The 23,965-nt window shown below is 34.1% G+C and overlaps 2 protein-coding genes and 1 pseudogene across 2 annotated transcripts in view; all 3 read right to left on the minus strand.

Annotated features, from left to right (window-relative positions):
• Positions 1–916: 916 nt before the first annotated feature.
• Positions 917–9,189, minus strand: LOC116114502 (annotated as a pseudogene).
• Positions 9,190–18,901: 9,712 nt separating this feature from the next.
• On the minus strand, positions 18,902–19,895 carry LOC116114535. Its single transcript, XM_031400680.1, has 2 exons — positions 19,590–19,895; positions 18,902–19,522 (listed from the first exon to the last, which is right to left on the minus strand). Exons 1-2 carry the CDS (start codon positions 19,785–19,787, stop codon positions 19,277–19,279), a joined length of 444 nt encoding a protein of 147 aa, XP_031256540.1. The 5' UTR covers positions 19,788–19,895; the 3' UTR covers positions 18,902–19,276.
• Positions 19,896–21,342: 1,447 nt separating this feature from the next.
• Positions 21,343–23,965, minus strand: part of LOC116114503 (mitochondrial Rho GTPase 2-like) — a 28,226-nt gene continuing 25,603 nt past the window's right edge. Inside the window, 2 exon segments of the mRNA XM_031400647.1 lie at positions 21,343–21,515; positions 21,835–21,944. Of these exon segments, the coding sequence (XP_031256507.1) occupies positions 21,343–21,515; positions 21,835–21,944 (283 nt within the window).

The following is a 23,965-nucleotide window of genomic DNA, read 5'->3' on the forward strand; positions in this document are numbered from 1 at the left end:
ATCAAAAATTTCTACAAAATATATATAGAAAATGATCTAACATTATCTTTAGATGACGAGGCATTATCATTCTTAATTAATGAATTGATTTTTTCTATTTATTCATCTATTTATTGTTTACCGCATCACTTCATACACATTTTTATCTTATTTTTTGTAAAAAGACTTTGTATTTGAAATATATCTTATTTTTATAATAATATAAAATATCAAGACTTCGTTGCAAACCTAGCTGCCAATTTTGATAATTTTCAAGAACTTGAATAGTTGAATGTTGTTGATTGGCACATGGGCTGCAAACGAAAGTGAAAAAAGTAAATTATCAAAAAAAAAAAAAAAAAAGATGAAAATTCTATTTCGATTTAGCAACACAAAGGAAATGCATTGCACCAAAATCCAAGGGACATGGAACCTAGATCAATGGGAGGGCATACAATAGATGCCACTAACCACTTTTCCTTTGCAGGCAAATTAAAAGTACAAGATGGTGACTAAATTAGACCCTTTCTATCGGCGACTGAAAAAAAAGAAAGGCGGTAGGGCGCGGACGCAATGAGTTGAATGAAAAACCGATAAAAATCATTTTCTATGAGACAAAGGTGGCATAATACAACGCAGATCATTGCAGGGGGGATGATAAACTGAGAAAGAACACAGCGCACGTGCAAGATCTACAATTCTTAAAATTACTTATCTCTCTATCCATCAGTTCTCTGTCCATATTATCTTTGTGCATCTCCAAAACCTGGATCACAAATAACTATCGGCGTAAGGAACCACATTAACAGTCCGCTGCAGCACGTGTGATTATGAGAGAGATACTATTATGGTAAAATTTAAAGCAAAAAGAATTTAATTCTCGCACCCTGGAGTGTCAACGTCTAGGTCTGGTTTGCAGCGGATTCAGCTAAGAGTGCTATAGATCGGAGGACCACTCTGGAGAAGGAAGCGCGTGTCTTCCTCAAGCTATCCTCATCTAAGAGCTCCAACAAGGACTCCACCGTTAAAGAGTCCGCTGAAAGTGAAAGTTATAATTAAGAATTTACATCAGCGTTGAGAGAGACTCAGAAGAATAGGAGAGAAAGTAAAGCAAATGAAAGCAAACGGTTATGAAAGTTCACCAGTGTAAATATGTAATCTAGAGTGCCGATAAAATTCTGTGCAATGCGTAAATAAGGGTTCATTGGTTGAAGGGTCCATTCTTCTCCTCTGCTGATCCATACCAAGCCAACACCCATTCTTGCGAAGGATGAATATGCACTGACCTGAAACACTTAGAATGTCACGAAGTAGAATCGACAAACTCTAATCATCATTTGCTTTTTCTTATACTTTCCTCCGTAAACCCAAAGAAAAAACAAAAAGGTAAATCAATCAATTCTTAAAGTTGTTAATTCATGTCAATATCATACAGATAAATTACCAAAGGTAGTGAGATTCAACTTCGTGTGAGGACGCAAGTAGTAAGAGGATCTATTCCCAGGTCTGGATGAATGGATCAACCTTTCCCATTGCCAGAAGGCATGGGGAGCACTGCAAGAAAGTTCGAAAGCATCTACAGTTAAGCCACATATACATAGTGATATGAGATAAAATGAATCTCCTATATGAGTTACAACATCAGAATAATAGACAGACCTTCAGGAGTGGAATTAAAATCTCCACACACCAACTTGGGATGTCCGCACTGGCAGCTATTTCTCAATCCTTTTAAAAGTGTATGAACCTAAATGGGAAAATTAAAAAAGAAAATATATATATATACACATGACGAACATTCAGTATGAATAATCAAGAACAAATACAGAGGCACACACAAGACAACAATAATGAATACCTGCCAGAGCTTGACATCCTTTAGATCTTGGTGGATGTGACATGTGTATTTGCCTGTAATAAAAACCAAGAAAAATGAGGTGAGATTAGGCATCTGCAACAGGAGTTACATATAATGTACAAACCACTATATCCATTCATTTACTGGAGCACATTTTCATGGATTTCATAACATCCTTACCACTGTCAGGCCCATTTATTGGCACATAGTTATGGACATTTAAAAGAAAAAAAAACACAAAGAGAGAGCAAAAGAGATAGAAAAACACCAATATTCTCAACACAGAATTTCAAAAATAAAAATTGAAAAAACCGAAAATAAGATTGAAAGCAATAGCTTTCTCCAAGGAGAAACAACTTTGTAAAGCATACAGATGCTACAACAGAAATATGGAAAAGAGAGCAATGAGGCTGATTTTGACATGTGAAGAACTCCAATTATTGCTATAATTGAGCTGCATAAACTCATAGCAAAACTTCATAATGACAGAATTGATATGTCTGACGTGGATAAATGCCAATGATGGGGTATGGAAACTTTCTTCAATACCAGGCCGAGTTGAACACTAAAGATAAGCATTGGAATTAAACAGAATTTAAGTTGACTGTAATACACATTCATGGGGAAAAAAAAGATTCCTCAGCCAGTATATTCAACTTTGGGCATGTTAAAACAATCCATCTAACACAAGTTCAGATAGATTCTATCATGATTATCAGGAGACAGAAATGAAAAGCACATGGCCCCGTAAATCAGCCTAACTAATACCAACCCCAATCTCTATAAGACCACACCAGGGAGAAATGAAAGATATCCACTTTGTGCTAAACTAAAATCATTTCAAAATTTTCCCCACACATAAATTTTATTACAGGAGCACCTATATTCTCTAATATGGACCAGAGTCACTCAGTGAATGCCTACATTTAGGCCAGGTCATGAGCAAAGTGGAATGGTATAGCGAGGTTCATGATTTAGCTTGAAGCAAGCTCAGCGAAGATTCAGTTTGTGGCCAGTCTTACATCAAGGGGAAAATTGCCTTATTGCATAATGGTACACATGGATTATGCTAAGAATCAATAACCCATTGTTTTGTTGAGTTGCAATTCATGACGTGCTAAGGTCAAACTCTTCTATTTACATTCAGAACATGTCAGCATGATGACACATTACCCTATTTATTGTGCTCTCTTACTCTTAACCCCAAAATGACCAAGGACCAAAGCAATTTGCAGCCAATAATGCACCTCAAATCAGAGACATAAAAAAAAGGGGAAAAACAAAGTGTTTGCATCTATCACGATTCTGAATGTTCCAATGTTAAAAAGAGAAAAAGCAAAAAGCGTGAAAAGCAAGATAAAAATAACAACGAAAAATCTTACCACACAGAGAAGCTGCCGTTTCCCAGGATTATCAGCTCCTTGGTTATTGAATTTTGCTTCCAAAACCACTATTAATGCAACATTATCCTGTATACAGAGTTCACATGAGGACAACTGAAAACATATAGACACAGCTATAAGAAAATATTAAAAACTGAAAGATTATCAAGCTACCTTAACCAATCGATTCAGAGCATTCTTTTTCTGAGCACTTGGAAGTATAGCATCAGTCAACGACTGAGCAGCCTTATTAAATTCAACCTGCATACAAGTACAAGTTCCTTCAGCATGTGAAAATACTCAAGATGTAGTATACATTATCAAAGAAAAAAAAAAAAGGCATCCAAACCTCATATTTTTTGACATGTGAAAATCTATCTCTACGAAAAAATGTTGCACAACCATCAATTGTATGTGTATTTCCAAGGTAAACCTGAAATGAACAACTGAATCAGTAACCAAAAGTAAAAATTATTACAGATATGTCCATATCAACATTAAGTTCTTAAACAAACCTCATTCGTTTTTCTCTTATAGAGAGCTTGATATCCATGCTTATCCAGTTCAGGCGCAAAAAATTCCTCAAAATGATCATTTTGAACCTAAAAGAAAGAAAAGGAAGAGCAATCACAACCAGTTCAAAAGTTTCACAAAGACCGTTGGCAAATAATGAAGAACCCAGTTGACAAATAGATTCTAACAATTGATAAGGAGAAACAAATCAGCCTAAATCTAGTTATTTTCATTAGCATCTTTCTCTTTGTTAGAACTTTATGCACTTTCAGTGTCATCAATTTAAGCTTAGAGGCCATTATCATTATTAAGAAGCTTGACCCTGAATCCAATATCAAAAAAAGTAGAAACACAAATTTATTTTTTTATTTACCTATGGTGTCCAAAACAGATAGCAAAAACATATGGCAAAACATCCACTATACAAAAAGGTTAAAGTGAAGAGAGTAATTCCAACTTAAAATTTGCTTGGCTAAAGAGATAAGCAACTTTCAAAAAACTAAAAGTTTAACCTGAAAGTTCCAGAATTAGCTAGCATTGCTCCAAAAATTGAATTCTTAAACAAGGCAGTGCTTATATATACCTCCTGAAGACAAACAATATCAGCACGATAGCCAACAATTTCCCGCAACAAATTCTGTCTGCGATAAGGCCAGGAAAGAGCCCATGATGGGCAATAACTATATGATTCACTTGTGGCATACGCATCAGACAAAATGTTGTACGAGAGTACAGTAAAAGTCCCAGAAGATGAAAGACGACCATCTGAATCTAGCTGCCCCATCATATCTGCTCCATTGACTGGGATCAAGCGACGAGGACTAGGAGAGGGGGCAGGGATAACACGTGAAGTCAATAGGGTGCTACCAGGTCCCACAACTAGTTTAGTCTCTGCATCTACCACAACACACTCAAACTTGAGAACATGGCCAATATCATCAGCTGTTGGAGTGTATGTCTTAGATCGTCCTACTTCAAACCAAGTTTCACCACCACTCCTCTGTGCAACTGTTGCAGGATATAAAGGTGCTGAGCCATTGGTCAAACTAGTACTTGATGCAGAACCAGGTAAGCTAGCATTGATAACTCCAGAGCCTGTGCTATTAAAGCGCCCAAATAACTCATCCTCTTCATTTCCATTTTCATTTACAGCACTTGCAGCACGGTCATGCAGAACACGATGGTGTTGCCATGCATCAGAGAAGCACTTGGGAGAACAATGGTAACTCTTGGCAACAGGTATTTTAGCCTTAACACAACCTAGACATTGCAGTGTGGCCTGCTCAGATGGATGTACACTACACACAGCAACTTTTCTATCACTCTGTATACGATACCTGCAAAATGAGCCCAAAAACATGGTAAGAAGAATCTGTCAAAGTATCACAATCCAAAAGTGTAATACAAATCTCAGAAAACTCAGAGATTAATATTCAGATGCTGGATAAATCACAAAATAAGACAACACAATGATCAGGCATTAAAAGATATTTTCAACTCAACAATAAGCCCTAAAATGCTAAATGCAGTCATTCTATACAGAAAAGTTTCCACTTCAAGGATAAATTTAGCCATTAAAAGATCCAGTAAATACCCAATAACTTTAGTTGTGAATGGCAAAATCTGAAGATTTAAACAAAGTGCTAATGACCATAATGGACATTGTGAGGTAATACTTTCTCTAAGGACAGATAGTAAAACGTACTATTGTATATATTAATTAAAGGATACTTCAAGAACTGCAATATCATTTTTGAATTCCTGAGATATTCATTAATTTCAATATGTGGCTTCCTATCCTCTAATCATTCTAACTACCAGGATATGTTTCATTCCAGTATGTGAGACCATCTCACCAAATTAATACACACCAGACACTACTGAAATCCAAATATGGAAATTAAAAACTTAGAACAATTGAGGTACTTTTGTCCTTTTTAAAAATCCCAGTGCCACCTGATCAGCATCATGGCCATGCACTACTAATACAAGTTGACACACCCAGCAAAACATGTTTTGCACAAATAGTTCAGTCAGTCCCATAATTATCACGTAAATTTAACATGATGTGTCACAACACATTGATACGTGTCACTAATAGTGAAACATAGTAAAGTTTAAGTGTCTTAATCTGTGCTAGAGATTCACACTTTCTTCAATCTCCCATATAGTTGTCTCCAAATCGCTCTTAAATCTTCTAAAACCCTTTTCCCCCCACTTATTTGCTAAATTTGGCCATCAAACTAAATATTGAAAAACTTTTAAGGATCTTAAATTTGTTGGGGCCTATATTCTCTCTCTTCAAAGTAAGAAATATATTTATTGCTTTTCCATCTAAAAATTTGGATTGCAAATAATTAAAATATTGTAATATAGATATGATCCATCCTTCCTGAGGAGATTTGACAGCGAAATACATGTTTAACTGATTGTCTAATTTATGTTAAGTCTTATTATACAAACAACTTATATAAGCAGCAAATAAAAATCTAACACTATTTGAAGTAGTTTACTAATTATACCTAGATATATACTCATACACACTACAACCTATGAGTACAGATATAAGGCTGGATAGAATCACCAACATCTTGATAGTAATAGAGTACTGCACCAACAGTGACCTTTATAGACCACTAAAAGACACAAACAGTTGCATGATTATTCCTTCAGTCTACTTAATGACACCTAGATCTGGTGTCGACAGCCAGATTCATACAGCCATCAGTCTTGATAATCATATATAGCAAAAGTTCCTTTTTTTTAATTTATATTCTTTTCTGGTACCCAAGAATCCCAGCCTTCATAGTTCCTCTGATGAATCTATTTAGTATAAATATAACTTCATAACAATTTCCTTAATGTACATTTCAAAGCTTCTGTTTGCTCATATAAATTTTGCGCAGAACAGCTCAGCTTTTCTTACAGACATAAACTGCATGCAGAATAAAATCAGTGTGCTTTTGCTGTTTACACCCATTGTAACAGAAAAGCAGCAGGCTATGTAATTTTAAGAAAAGTAGTAAGATATTCTCCCTAAATTACACAATGGGACCAAAAAAACATAAGCAAAATTTAAATGCACAGACGCCTGCTCATGATATAATTTAAACATGCAAAGCAAGCAAACCCGTAACTATTAAATGTGATTGTCCCTTGTCACCTTCTTTTCATAGAACTCTATGTCGGATGACAAAAAGTTAAAAAAACACATTTTCTATAATAGCTAGGTTTAGAACATTCCTGAGCTACAAAGTAGTTATTACATCCACATTGAGCTACTATTTGGAGAGAAAACCGCACAAATATATTGCATTGACAACCACAAAGCAGTCTAAATACATAATCTCAACATTATCAGCAGGCAGGTCAATTGTCATCAACACAGACAAATCAAGTACACTAAAAATGCTGTAACTTGAATAAAAAGACATAAATTGAAATTTCTGATGAATAGATAATATAAGTTTGGAAAGAAAAATGTTATGAGATGACTACTCCACTGAGCAAAGCTATATACTGAAAAGGAAAATTCAGGGAAGATTTTGATTTTCATTGATAGCCAGTCACTTTCTCAATACCTTACTAGTGTCATCTTCAGTAATTTTTTTTTTTTTTAAAGAGAAATCCCATGCACATACACATTAGCCGTTAAACTATTTATTCACTTTTTATCAAACAAAAACACTAATCACAGCCCAGACATGTATACTGAAATTCAAACTATAGTCAAGCTTCTGATTTTGGCAATGTTATGGCAATCACAGTAATATGCATTCAGACTACTTCTCATTGTAATAAAATGTTGCAAGCTAATAAAGCCAAGTTCACAAAGAGTTTAGGCTAATCTATCATAACATACAACCTTGGAGTTCTTAGCCAATCCTCCATCATTCTTCTTCAAAGTAAATACAGCAGATTACTAAACTTGATAGATTGGCAGAATCATAGATTTTATGCCCTGCTGACACCTTTGGAATTGATAATTATCTACCGCAACAAAGCCCTAACCTTACAATCCAATAACTTAAAAAAGAATCCAATAACCACACATAAACCACCATACAAGATTGTATCACTCTAGACGGGTGTTATTTGTACTCACTCTATATTTTCAGCTTCAAGCTCAAATGATTAATTATCACATTAGCAAGGTTTACTAATGATTTGCATTGGGCTGAGATGGATTCCAACATTTTGTATTACTTTACAGAGTTAGCACTTGGTTGTTAGCGTAATACAGATCTAATTGGGGTATTAAAACGGTTAGACAAATGAAAGCAAAAACAATGCCAAATTAAAACACCATGCATATAAAATATGTTTATAACCTATGATATATCAGAAATAAATAGAAAAAGAGCAAAAGTAAAATGGTATAACAATAGCCAGGATGAATAATATAGCAATAAAAGAGTGATGCCAACGGTTTTGTATACATCATTTTGTATGTGCAGCATTACTCTAAATGCAAGTACTGAAGTGACCAAGAATCACATATCTATTGAACCTCATTTCACAAAATAACTTCACAAATGCTAATACATAGTCATACTCATCAATTCGATCATTATCACAATAAAACCCTAAAGACTTTCAATCTTAACTTTAAACACCCCCAAACCAACCAACCAACAAAAATTAAACACAAATTCACTTGTATCTCATTACAAAATATTATCAAACTGGGCCAAGATTGATTGACTTTCGTCGTGCACTTACCACTTGTATCTCAAGAAATGACCGTCAACAGGAGCAGATTCCGACACGTCATCGGTGGTGACGGTCTTGTCGGGGCGCCGCAAAAGCACGTACGGCGTGAGTTCACAGCCAACAATTGGAATATCCGACGGAAGGTGCACACGTAGCACGCTCAGCATGCTTTCACTCTTCACTTTCCTCACCGCTCTGTCTTCCTATCAAATCCGCCAATCTAACAATACCTCTCTTCGCTACTACCGCTCTTGTATTATTATTATTACCGTCGCTGCTGTAACCCTGGCGGACACGTGGCGGATCCGCCATTTACTCGACCCGATTACCCGCCAGCCTTTACCGGAAACCCCAAAAATCAAAAACCCTAAAAAAGATCGTGCGTCAACAACGGTTACAGATCTTGTACGACGACTGAAATTGACTATAAATTGAAGGAACACGAGAGGTTTACAGACGGGAAAAGTTAGGGTTTTTGAATGGATCGAGGGAGAAAGAGGAGGATCGATAATTAGGGTTTTACAGAGAAAAGTTTTGAAATGAAAGGAGAGTATTTGATAATAGAAAATTAAAAATTAAAAATTAAAATAAAATAGGAAATATTTATATTTAAATAAAAAGATTTTATTTTTGCTTCTGTTTTTTTAAAAGTAAAATAAAAATAAGGTGGCGGTGGTGGTGGTGGCGGAGAAGGTTGTTTCGAGTCTGCGCGGTATCGTATGCGGGAAATGTTAATACACAACGAGGGATTCTGTGTGTTTTATTTTATTTTATTTTTGGGATAATATTCTTTGGGTCCTGATTTTCTTACAAAAGGATCCTTGTAGTTTACGATATTTACGAAAACTGCTAAGGTAATGGGCCTGATGGATAAAAATTAAAGTTTTTAAAAATAACGAGTTAAATAGTTTTGGTCCCAAAGGTTCAGTCTAAGTCATGGATTTAAAACCTAGCACAACCCGACCAATTCAACCGAGACCCGAGGCCTTCACTGAGCCGGGTTATCCATTTTTACTATTTATCAAAAACCTTAGAAATTAGGACAACGATCAATGTACAATTGAAGGCTAGTGTGTTGGGGCTTTTGAAGAGGAAAGACTGGTGAGTGGAAATGTGGTGACAGATGTAATTTTCAGTGAGTGAAAGACTGGAAGTCGCAAAATAAATCGCTGGCAAAAGTAGACGAGGTGAACGGGGGTGTGATGAGATAGGTTTTAGTCAGAAGGTTGAGGGGAGAGTTTTTTGTGGTAATAGGGTGTGTTGTTGACCTGGATTGTCGACACCGGCAGTGTAATTTGAGGTGTTTTGTAAGATTTTAAACTTATAAGGGCTTATGAATTTTAGGGATGTTTGTGCTTGATTTTAAACTTTTTAACATGCTGACATCACCGGTTAAACGGATCAACCTGAGAGCCAACCACTTTGTCAAGTTTTAAAACCTTGGTCTAGGTAACATAAAGTCCAATAGAATCTTGATTCTTTTGGTATTTTAAATTTAAATTTTAACTGTTAATAGACAAGGACCTGGGTATTACTTTCAGATTTATTGGACATAATTGCTTAGGCTAAACCTTAGGGATCAAAATGTATTTAAATACAAGAATTTTAGGATATCTCAGGGAGTTTAAACCAATCAGCTCCCTTGTGATTTACAAAATTCAAGTTGGTCCCTTGATTATGCGAATTATCCCCCCCCCCCCCAACACAATATTTTAAGAAATGTTTTGAACTTGGTAGGTTTTAGAATACATTTTAGAAAAAAAAAAAATATTAAAATTTTTTATTTTATTTTAAATCTTTTATTAATTTAATATAATTCTAAGATTTTTTGGCATTTAAAAAAAATAAAAATTTTAGGCTTTTCTTTTAATTTTTAAAAAGCTATTTTAAGGGTAATATTGTAGCGGTCAAAACCAGACAACAATTAGTTTTAATGGAAAAAACTGGTAGGGGAGGTGATCGGATAATTCGAGGAACCAAGGGACCAACCTAAATTTTGAAAACTACTTGGGGGTGACGTAAAACCTAATTAGGTTCTAATTCTTTAAAGGTACTTAACATTTCAAATATCTATCATTAAGCCCCCAAAGGGCAAAGGTTGTGGACCTTATTGATAAAAATTAAATTTTTTAATAATAAAATTACATGAATTTTTTCTATATATGTTTAGTTTGAAATTTGAACATTTTGAAAAAAAAAAAAAAAAATTACGATTCTAAAATTTAGGCGTCTTCATTGTTGTTTTTGTTTTCAATTTTTTTTTTTGAGTTTTTAAGTTAATCTGAGAAAATATGTAACATTTGTTCATTTTGTTTCCTAAAGTAGAAAAAACAAAAGATTCACATATATAATTAAAGAAGTGAAAATTTACGAACGTAAAAATAATGTTTTCTATGTTTTCATTCTCTACGTTTTCATATAATCATATTCGCCATTAAAAATTGATAAGTTACACGTCATCACTTTTTTAAGATGTTGTTTACACACTTTCAGTTTTGTAGTTACTGCTTAATCCCCCTAAGTTATGACATAATTAAAAAATTTCCTTGAAGTTTTTGAAATAACAAAAATTCTCATGTCTTTAAGTTTTAGGTGTTAAAATAAACGATAAAAGGGTAATTTGGTAATATTTACAAACTCATAACATTGTAGGGTTCGTTTGTTTTGTTATTTTGGATATGATTTTAGGAATAATATTGGGTAGTTGAATAGGGTGATATTACGAGATAAAATTTAAAAATTAACAAAANATTTTCATGACATTTCCCACCCTTTGCTTTGAAAGTCTGAAGCTGAACACTAAACTCTGAAAATTACCGTCGGAATCTTGCCTTCACCGTTGAATCTCCTCCCATTTGCCTTCACCGTCAACGGCTTACTTCATCGTCAGTTGGGGTACCGCGAATCTCCTCCCATTTCGCGATCTTCTCTGGCCTCACACACTCTTCATCACCGCTGATCTACGTCGGACATCCATCGTCGTCATTCTTCTCAGAGCTGCATAGTGGAGACTCGATCTCGATCTCGGAGCTGCACACACTCTTCTTCACATTGCTTGAATCTCAGGACTCAGCTCTTCATTGTTAAGAAAGCTCCTTAACATGTTTGATTGTTTTCCTAATTTTTATGATAATCTACTATAGGTGGGACCATAGCAATTCGGTGGTGACCCTAGATGAGGACGTCTTTTACCTTGTTGCTTTGCTAGGATCGGCTTTGGATACCGGAGATGAGATCCATAATTTGGACTACCTCAGTAATCAGAACCGTCGGGTCCTCAGATTCTGTGATGATGCGGGAATCAAAGTGAAACAGTACTTGCCTCATTACACTACACAAGAGGAGTGGATGGACCACTTTGGAGATAAGTGGGGTCAGTTTTATCAGAGAAAAATGTAATTCGACCCTAACAACATTTTAGCCACAGGCCAACGTATATTTCGACCTTCCTTTACATCTTCTAATGTGGCCTTATAGTGTTATTGTCTTTGGAATATTCTTATTGTTGTAAATATAATGGCATAAAGGAGAAACTGGGAAGAATAATTTTGTTTATTGAAGATGATATTGAGTGATTACGTAGTATATAATTGGAGATTGGGTGGGGTTTTTTGGTTTTACCGGTGAAAGCGGTTGAGGGAAGAGATCAGACGATGGGATGACAAGTGTTTGATTGAAGGGGTCCATGACCATGTACAGTAGCACATGAGACGTTGCAGTTTGCAGTGGATTTTGTGAACAGTATTTTGATGATGTCATCATGCTGACATCACTGGTTGAACCAGCTGGTTCAACCGGTCGACCTGGGACCCGGCCATCTTGCCGGGTTTTGTCCCAGGTCAGTTTTTAAAACATTGATTGGAACATAATACTCATTTGGAGAATCCATTATGAATTTATGATAAAATAATAAATAACTAAAATGGAAGAAATTGAATAATATAAATAATAATATGAATAATAGGTGAATAAATATAAATATAAATTGAATTTAGAAAAAATGATAGTATGAGGCATAAAGCATAAGTGATGGGAATGAAATGTTAGTTCTTTTAAAATATANGTGAAACGTCACCGTTTGGGTCAGTTTTTGAGTTGGATCCTGACCGTCAATTCAACACCAATCCAACGGCTGGAATTCCTACTTCAAGTCAACGATATAAAAGGGCGACAAATTTTAGGAACACCCCAAGTCCTCTTTCGAAGCATTCTGTTTTGTTTTTGTGTTCTCTGTTAGGGTTTACAATTCTAATTTGAAATTTGAGTGTAACATATGTGATTCTTGAGTGATTTGTGTTAATCATTCAGAGAAGAGTGGGATAACTCTTGTTCTAGGGATCCCGTGGGTTAGAGTCTCCCTAGGGTCAAGTAACGTGTTGTATTTCAGGACTGTGAGAGGAGGATCTTGAGCTTGTTCTTGAATAGGGTTGTAAATTGTTGATTCAATATTAATAATAGTGCAGCAAGCTCCCCATTTCCGGAGATCAACGTGGACATAACTTGCTCGAATCTAGAGCAAGTGAACCACAGTAATTCTAGTGTTTGTGTGACTGTTTTTTCTTTAATTATTGTGTGTGTTTGTTCTTGATTGTTTTTCGGATTATAGCATAACAATTAATTTAGTAAAGGTAATGCTAGAGGTGCAGAGAAAAGTATTGATAAACTTATAACATTCAACCAATGATTGATTCTATGTTGACTACCATTTATTCTACCGAAAACTAAAGTTATACTTATAATAACATCCAACAACTTTTGGTAATGTCGACTGTCATTGATTCTACTTAATACTAATTATAAACTCGTAACATTCAACGATAACAGATTTATCCCTTAATAACAACATTAGCAGCCATGAAGTAATCAAACTCCACTATAAGAGTTGCACTGTTCCATGTTCCATCAAATGTAATATTTGACATAATATCTTTTACTTCCACCAATCTTTATCTTCTCTATATATTCTTCCCCGATCCATAAAATCACACACTTTGAGTTCTTGGCCAGATTGTTGTTTACGACTTCATTTGTACTCTTGAATTCACCATTCTCATCTTGCCTAACCTTCACAATTATTGGTTGAGCCTCAATTGCCTCTAGTTCTACTGCTAGGGTTTCCTTTCTCTCAATATGAGCTTTTACATTGGCGCTACACCAGGGGGTTACTCACTTATTTGTGATTCATCAACCATAATCATCGACGCTGCCCTTAGTCAGAGGCTCAAAGTTGGTACTCCACCGCCAGCTATGACGTCTACCGGAACTGACGTCCTAACGAAAAAAACAATTGAATGGAGGAAAATTGTCAAAATGGCCACACGTGTGGCAATTTTTTTTCTTTACTTGACAATTTTGTTTTTACTTAATTGTTTTAATTTGTCTTAGTTTGGTTAATTAATTTAACTTAATTTATGAGGTGATTAAGAGTTAATTATAATTAAAGAGCAGGCGCTTTTTGCCTTGTGATTAATTCTTGTTGAAATTAATATAAAGAACTTTGGTGTTGCGTGAACAACGGAAAATTAATTAATTAATTAAATTATGAAATTTAAGAACACCAATGTTAGTTTCATATCAAAATTATAAATTAAATGACATTTAATAATTATTTAAAAAACGTCGAAACACTTGAAACTTAATTCTCTCTCAAAGGTTAATGAATTTTACGGTCTATTAATTTATTAAANGCAGCGGCCAGCCAGAGCCGAGAGAGACTGAGACTCTGAGAGTGAGAGAGATAGAGAGTGTGTGAGGTCTGTGCTGTGCGTGACTGCGTCTACGTGTTGTCGTGTTCCAGTGAGAGAGAGTGAGAGATAGGCTTCTGACTCCCGGGTTCTGGCGAGAGCCGAGAGAGACTGAGACGAGTGAGACAGACAGAGTTGAGTAATTGAATTTGAGTTAATTGTGACATTGTGTTAGACTTAGGGTTATTGACTTATTGTTAGTTGTTACACTCAAAGGTCAAAACGACGTAGTTTTGTAAAATCCGGATTGGATTCGGATATCCGAATTTTTAACATTCCCGATCCGGTATCCGATCCGAATATTCGGATTTTTTAAAATAACGATCCGTATCCTATCCGAATTTTTGGCTATCCGATTTTTACAAATCGGAGCTGATCGGATCCGGATCGGATATCGGATATCGGATTTTTTTGCACAGCCCTAATTCTGCATCAAAATATTCACAATATTTTCATTAATATATACATCAAAATAAATTAATATATTATCTGATAATTTTTTTATGATTTGTTGAAAATTCCAAAGGTATTTTCTTTTTAGTAGAAATATAAATATATGAAGATGAAATATTTACTTGGAATGTTATTCACGAAATATATCTCAAAAATCTTATCCCAAGTGATGTGTAACCCTATGTGGCATTAGCAAGTAAAATGAATTGTTAATGTTGAAGTGAATGCTAAAAGCGTCATTATATTGGAGGATTAGTTAAATCGTCACCTTACTATAATTATCTTAATTAATTTTGAATTTTAGTGATGAAATGTACCTTGCTATAATAATTAATAAATTGTAAGGTTATTTTGTTTATTATTATAATTCGCAATTTCGATTATGGTATTGGAGCTAATTATCTTAAAATTAATGGCTTCTAATTAATATATATATAATAATAATAATTTATAAAATATGTTCAGTGTTTTTTTCACATATTTTGACGAGTATTTTACACTTATTTTTTAAGTTAGAAATTAAAATTGTTTGATAAATTAGTTTAAAAAAATTATTATGCTAAAATAAATGATGAATAATTATTTAATACACTAATAATTAGCCTAAATTTTAAATTTCTTATAAATAATTATTTAATAAAATATTTTAAAATTTTAAAGTTGAAAACTTATGATTGTGAATAATGTCAGTTTTATTGTTTTTTTTTTTTTAAATTGTTTGTAATAGATTTAATTAATACATTAAAAAATTTATTAAAATTTAATCATTTTATATGTAGTATATCTAGTATTTTAAAAATAAAAGCAAAATGAATTTCTTTAACTCCCCCATTATTTATTTAGCTAAATATCATGACTTGATTCTAAAAAGATTTTTTTTTCTATCTTAACTAATATGAATTTTTTATATCATAAATTTTTTTGCAGAATTTATAACAATACTATATTATTTATTATTATTTTTATATCACAGGGATTTGTTCATCATAATGTTGTAATTTTTAAGCAATTTAATTAGGAATATTATTATTTGTGCAATAAATACTTTATTTAATTAAGAATTCAAAAATCCATTCCATTTATTCTAATTTCATATTTTTTTAAAATGCCAATTAGAGTAAATAAAATTATAATTATTCAAACCTTTGAGCATTCAGTATTACTTACTATTATATTATCTTACTATTTAAATTTATTTTAATATTATCAAAATCTTTAAGCTATTGGTGAGTAATCTACTGATTTGGAAATTCTTAATATATTCTTGTCAATTTTAGAATGAAGGGATTCTTTTCTGTCTCTCTCTCATTTTTTTTTTTAAATTATTTTTATTTTGTCAAAATGGCAATTGAATAAATTTAATAATTAAATAAAAGAATTATTTTCAAAATTTTGTTTAGAGATGAAGTTTTCTTCTAATAATTTCTTTGCTCTTCTCCTTGTTTTTTTAGGTATAATTTTTTCTATCTTTATTTAATTTATTTTATTTTTTATGCAAGCTTTTTCTACCCTAAAATTATCATGTCATACATATATTTAATTTTAATTAACCCCCTGCTTTTAAAAAATGACAAATACACCTCCAATAGTTTATAAAAATTACAATTAAATCCTGGTTCCCACCCTAGTACCCAGACCTCGGTTATGGTTTCGGTTCCTGGTTCCAGCACTGTAGAAACAGGTACCAATCTCGGGAATTCCCGTTTCCAATTTTCTAGAACCAGAACTAGACCCTAATAGGGCTGACTTTGGTTCTACCTTTTACCCATGCTCACCCCTAGTTTAACCCTCAATTAGTTTTGCGAGCCAATATTCATAAACATTATCGAATCAATAACAATCAAGTTTATTTATAAAACCAAATAACTTGTTATTTACCACATTATTGGTTGATTTTTTTGGTGGTCGATTTATTGAGCTAATTTTATATATATATTAGTTGCATTGCCATTGATGGTGCCTCAAGTGGATTCTCAAGTGGAGCTAGTTCCAGTGGAAAATGTGATGCCGAAATTTGCAAGAATTTATGCTCCAATTTGCACAATGGCACCGGAATTTGTGCTCAGGGTTTAAATGTTTTCTACTGTTTGTGCACATTCAATTGTTCTTAATTAGTTATCATACTAATTATATGCATTGATTTTATTGACACATTCTTAATAAATCTTTTTGAGCCGTGATTATTGTTAGCCACCATGAACAATACTTTCAAATCCACAAGGAGGATTTTTGAATCCAAAAAAAAAAAAAGTCGAATCCACGACAAAACAATTTTATTAATAAGTCATTGATTATTGTTTGTAACATAACAAACATATTTACATAATTGATAGTATTAACTGAACACCCAATTGGGGCGGAGCTAGATAATATTTTCCGAGGGCACCAAAATATTATCTTTAATGAATAACGGAGCCAAAAAGTAATGCTAAAGTTACATTTATTGGGGCTAAAGTGTTATCTTCTAAAATTAGGGATAATTAGAAAGGAAAAACTACATTTAAAGGGGTTAAACATTATTTTTCTATATAAATTTTAAAAAATTCTGTGGCCTCAGGTTAGCCACGGCCACGCCAGGCCTAAACATTATTTTGATATATCAGCCCTCAATATATCAAAATAATGGATCCAAATCCAATGCTACACTAGTTTTTGTTATTAATTGAACCTTTATAATGTTGTAGGGCTAAGTTGAAGGCCGAATTAAGCACACAACTGAGTATAAGATCAACCAGACCCGCAAGCAGAAGCTTAAACCACAATTATGACAATAAAGATCTTTTTCTGGGATTTTACCCAGAAACCATTTCTATGCAGTTCTACTTTATGCTTAAAAGATGAGAATGGAGGAGGCACATACTGAATATTGATACTTGATTGCATAAAACTATCCATAAAACCTGAAAATAAGCTTCTAACTCATTAAAAAAACTTTCTCAAATGTCCAGCGAAAAGGTATCTCAGAATCTCAGCAATTCACATCACAAAAAAGTTACTTCTTAAGTTGAAAGATTAACAAAAAATGGAGGAAATCATTTAACTAATTTTGAAGACAACCTCCAACAAATATTAACTTTGCATTAAAAAAAAAACCTTGTTTCTAATGTAAAACGTGACTAAATAAAAACTATCCAATCATATCGGGTTTGGGCCTTGGTTCGGATGTGGATTCAGGATCAAGCGCGGGTCTTGGTTCGGGNTTCCCTTCTTATATACTTCTTTCAACTGTGCCATTTTGAAGCCTCCAGTCTTCTTTTCCTTTGTATCAATTGCCAAGCCAAGTTTTCATTATATTATCAATAACCATTTGTTTTATTATGCTGATGAGATTTGCTACACTTAACGGGGATCCTCTCTCTGGATATTTATATATATATATATATTTTGGTATCTAACGGTGTTCGAGTTAACTTTTGCTTACCTTGACTATTCTCCTTAAAACGGTCAAATAAGTATTCAGTAACTACCCCTTATTAATAGTCATAAAATTCAAGCTCAAAATCTATTGAGTAACACACCCAATAGTCCTAAGCAAACCACCAAACTATCTAGTTCTTAATCTTGATTTGGATTCTCTGCTAATTTGTTTGAAAGATCCAAAAACATGTCAGTTCAACCATCTAATGAATATGATTGATTTTTTAATTTTATTTTCTTTTTTACCCAAAAGATACTACTTTTTCTTAAATTCAACTTTACTTGGATGGTAGTTCTTTCTCGTCTATCATACACACGATTCACACCTGAATTAAAGAATTTTTTTTTGGACAAATTATACTCTAATAAGAATCAAATTCCAAGAAACATAGTTGAACTTGAATCGGCACAAAACAAGTTATTCTGGTTTTAGATTAATCCAGAAAAAGTTGGATGGTAAAGGATTCCAAGAAACATAATTGAACTTGAATGAACACAGTACAGATTGTGTTGATCCGAAAAAGTTGAATTGAAACATGAGAGTTTTGTTAAGTCTTAGAAGTTTCCAAACAGCCAGATCAGCCCTCAATATGTCAAAAATAATGGATCCAAATCCAATGCTACACTAGTTTTTGTTATCAACTGAACCTCTATACTGTTGTAGGGCTAAGTTGAAGGCCGAATTAAGCAAACAACTGAGTATGAGATCAACCAGACCCGCAAGCAGAAGCTTAAAACACAACTATGACATTAGAGTTTAACTTCTTTTTCTGGGATTTTACCCACAAACCATTTCTATACAGTTCTACTTTATGTTAAAAGATGGGAACGGAGGAGGCACATACTGAGTATTGGTACTTGATTGCAGAAAACTATCCATGAAACCTGAAAATAAGCTTCAAACTCATAAACAAAACTTTCTCAAATGTCCAGGGAAAAGGTATCTCAGAATCACAGGCATTCACATCACAAGAAAGTTACTTGTTGAGTTGAAAGATTAACAAAAATTGGAGGAAATCATTTAACTAATTTTGAAGACATCTCCATCAAATATTAACTTTGCATAAAAGAACAACTTTGTTTCTAATGTAAAATGTGATTAAAAGAAAACTATCCAATCATATCGGGCTCGAGCCTGGGTTCACATATGGGTTCAAGAACAGGTACGGGTTTTGGTTTGGGCATGGGTTCAGGAACAGGTTCGGGTTCGCATTTAGCTACAGTTCGGATTTGGTTTTCAGGTCTGGGTTCAGATCTATGTTCAGATTCGGGTTAAGGGGAATGAAGATTTGTCCGCCGGCGTTCGGCTCAGGAATCATGTGGTTCACACAATCGTCGATTTGCTGGAGGTTAGCGTTCATTAAAATCAGAGTATTATATTTGAGTTCTTGAAGAATCTCTACCGCTTTGTCTTTGACCTCTTGGAACCTGTACTTGGTGAGCCAGCTCACAACACTCCCTAACTGCAAAAAATCAAAACATCTGTAAAGTAATATAATAGAAATGTAGTAAAATAAATCAGATCATTACCTCAAAAATTTTATGTGATTGAACAGAATCAAACGTCTTTCCATCGAAACGGTTTAAAATATCCAGTACGGAATTTTGTTCAGCGTTCGTCATGGCATTTGCTTGGAAAATTCTGTCCCCCTTTCCGTTTATCTGCTTGTATAAGCTTTGGAGAATATCATCAACGTCGTCGGCGGTTAACACCTCTAAATTTTCCATGAGAAAGAGAAATATGAAAGCAGAAGAGAAAATGAGGGAGTGCACGGTTTAGATGGGGGCTACGAAAAAAGTTTATAATATTGTGCTAGTGAAAGATCAATCATGAAAGACAGAAGAGAAAAATGAGGGAGTGCACGGTTAGATGGGGGCTACGAAAAAGTTTAATATTGTGCTAGGGGTGGTCCTAGGTTTATAATCTTGCGCCATCTGTCCATCCAAAACTGATTTTGACACCTCACTTCATCCATATCTTTCGCCATCGTCCATCCCAAAACTGATTTTTGACACCTCGATGAAAATTGCGACTTCACTGCCTTGTTGCCTTCAGGCAGTTTTAAATTTTGGGTTCTTTAGAACTTGTGTTATGAAACTTTAGGATGTCCCATTATGTTGTAACAATATCTCATATCTCATGTGACCATCAAATTGTCAACATAATGCGACTATTAACATAATGTTCACAACTTAGGTGATTAATTTAATATATGTTTGTGACACATTTAATGGACATCACTTGAAATATGATTTAGGATTTCATTGAGAATAGATATAATACTACTCTCTGTTTAAATTTTGGTTTACTAAAGTCATCCACTCAAAATACCCAACAAATTGAGATATCTCAATGACATTATAATTTATTTAATATAACTCGTAATTTACTAGATCAATTCAATCAATTTTTTAGTGGTGTTATGAGCAATAGAAAACCATTATTTTGGTATTGAGTGATCTTCTTGCAGTTTTTTATCTATTATGATTATGATTAACTTCTCTTCTGTTGAAAGCAGACCCTGAGCTGGGTGACAAGCGGATGTGGGGGCAGAATCCGTAAATAAACGATTTAATTGGGGCAGGAGGAGGAAATATAGCAACCAACTACCAAAACTGAAAGAAATGTATCTCCCACCTCACTGAAATTTTCACAAAAGTCATACACACAAGCTTTTGAGAATGGCAAATATTGTGCAAACTTGATGGACCTACAGAGAACCAACCATTTATGGGGACGACGAGACAGCAAAATGCAGTTGATTAATGGCCAAATCCCCACTACCTCTTAAAGTTTCCTGCTAAACATAGCTTTCGCTCCTGACACTCAGTTAGAATTCCCCTAGCAGCATAGGCTCGATAAGCTGCCAGTCCAACAATAGTAACGGCAGACCCAAACATAAATCAAACATACAATCCCGTTAGAAAATGTACATTAACAAAATAAAATCAGTGCTATACAAATTCATGTGTAATCCTGGGAGATGGGAACTATAGACAACACAACACACCAGAACACAAACATAAGTGAGTTGTTGACAAGATGCGGTATCGCTTCCTGCCCTTCCCACCTCAGTTTCAGGAATGTTCAAATGAGGGTGTTCGCTGCCCTCACAATTCTGCTGAATAAATTTTTGGAATCTCTCTTTCATGCTTACACGAATAGGAGGCTTGATTCCATCTCCTGACTAACCTAAAATTGAAAGGAAAGGAAATTATTTTTTCTCCATAATCAATAACATTTCTATAGGAACAATCATCCAAAGTTTATACTTGTACTAGTCTAAGTAGCCAAAGAAGTTCTGTACCATTGCTGATCTTGTACGGTGATTTGACATGGATCCAAGTCATCCTTGGCTGCAATAAGAAGGCATGGCACCCGCATGACCCTGACTTCCCCTTGCCGGAACCTCCTCCAGCAGTTCCTTTGTCCTTTTCCATGAATGTTCAACTGAACTGGAAATAGAAACATGCAGTTCATGATATCTACTTTCAAATAAATTAAAAATCATGACTGAACGACTCACAAACACAAAGAGGAATGAAATTAAATTCTGTGCTACTACTCTTGTTAAATCACAAAAAGCCAACGAAGATAAATTAAAAGCATCACCCCATTTTAATTCTGCCATGGTGCAACGGCAAATGCATGACGAAGGGAGAGGAGGCAATAAATCCATAAAATGACAGTAGTAAAATCATAGACAAACAATCACAAGCACTAATCCACAAGAAGAGTTCACGTTGAAAATTATGCATAAGAGTATTCAAGTACCTACATAGACGAATAAAGCAACATCACAGGTTGCCATATATTCCTCATAAGAGAGAACTTCTTTCACTCCATCTTCGGTATTTCTTGCAATATAGTGTCTTCTTAGTTCCCTGCACCATCATCATCAAATTTGTAACATCCCAAGACAATGGGAACATGCATAACACAATGTACGAGATATCGAATGCTGAAAACATAGAAAAATGCCACTAAATCTGCAACGTCTTTATTACAGATGACATGTATAATATCCAGATATCAGAATGATGATAACATAGATAAATCCCATCAAGTCTCAACACTCATGACAGATGAACGATGTAGTGATCTCCCAGATATCAGAATATTGATGATAAAAATAAACAGGAAAAAAAATTCAGTTCACTTCCAGGCCGAATTTTAGAGAATACACGAGAAAGGGAACTAAAATATAAGTCCTTAGACAAGAAGTCAAAAGTGAGTAGACTCTACAGTCAATAAATAAAAACTAGATGAAAAGTAATGTACGAAATTAGCAAGATCAATAACTGACTATGCTACATTGAAATTGGTAACAGGTCAACACCTTCCCAAAATGAATCCAACAGTGCAGACTTTCCAGCATTTTAGAGCCAAAACAAAGCAGCGAAAGACATTTTCTTCAGTTAGTTGCTCCTTACGATCGCTGATTTTCCTCTAGTAACATGAAACACTTTGGCAGCATCACACACTATATCCAATGATATCAATAAGCCAAAGTGCGTCGTGGCTCAAGTATGTCATTAGGGCCCACTGCAACCAAGCATTTTACCAGACAATTAACAAATACTTCAAATTGATTAATCATCAATTAATATTTGTGGAAGTCATATATAGGAGACGATTCTTCTGCTTTATACTACCAAAGAATGTACACAAAGGGGTAAATAATACAACTAAACGAGACAAAGTTCCTGGAAAAAAACTAGGGTAGGACAGACAGATACAGACAGAAGAAAAAGATTAAGACATTAAAAAACTATAGAAGCATACAACCGTACAACTATATAGTCCCAGATGAAGTCTTTCTTGACAAAATGTAAAGCCTTTATTCATAGGAGAAGCAAACGAGTCAAAAGCAACAATAAAAAGTTGGACTGTCAATGAAAAAAACTGTATAAAAACCAGCAACCTGTGACTATAACATAACAGTAATAATAACATATGAAAAGTCAAAAGATGTTTATTAAGCACCATTAATCCCAAAAACTTTATAGGAAACACCTACAAAGTTGTAACTCTTGGCAAACCCCATCCGATGTATGGCCAAATATAATTTATAAACTTGTCATGGGAATCCAAATAACACAAAAACATACATGGACTGCTCATGTGTTTAAGCACAGCTTACCATAGTTAATGAATAAAATCGAGGGGATTACAAAAACCTCATGGTCAACCTGGCTTTGATACAATGTTCGGAATGATTCATTCTAAAAGTTCAAACTAACAGAATAATGGTCCTCAACATGGTAGTAGAGCCAAGTCGACTAGTATGTTTTGTTGTTCACATTCTCATTGTACTATTTAAGTTTATAACCTGTAGTAAATGGACTGTATTTGGATCCAGGTGTGTGTTCATTTTAGTTCCATAAACAAGTTTGTCAATTAAAATTTGGCCGTGTTAAATAGGACACATTAGAGTTTAAATACTATTGCTAGTCTTTTTCCTATAAGCATTAAAATTGTGTTAACTCAGATGAGAATGCAATTTGCATGTTCACAGAACATAACTGATTAATCATTTAACATATAAACTAAAAATTGAGACAAGACACAGTGAAGAATAAGCCCATAAAACATTGCTGCATGATAACATAGTCACCATTAGCGATATTAACCCATGGAAGGGCAAAAATCAAAGTGACAGTCATACACCTCAGATAGGAAACCCTTAAGATTAAATTGCCCAGCGATGTTTTCTCTACAGCTCCCTGTAAGAGCTTCATCCCATGGACTGGATTAAAAAAGGGACAGTACATAAGAAATTATATTTGGTAATTACATGGCACAGATAGTATGATAGCGAGTCCTACGCAGAAAACTTTTAAAAGAAAATTTGCTAAAGATAGCAAAACCTAGAAATTAAATTATTGGCTGATAGAGGAACAAG

This window comes from Pistacia vera, unplaced genomic scaffold (assembly GCF_008641045.1).
Source record: "Pistacia vera cultivar Batoury unplaced genomic scaffold, PisVer_v2 Contig712, whole genome shotgun sequence".
Taxonomy (NCBI): Eukaryota; Viridiplantae; Streptophyta; class Magnoliopsida; order Sapindales; family Anacardiaceae; genus Pistacia; species Pistacia vera.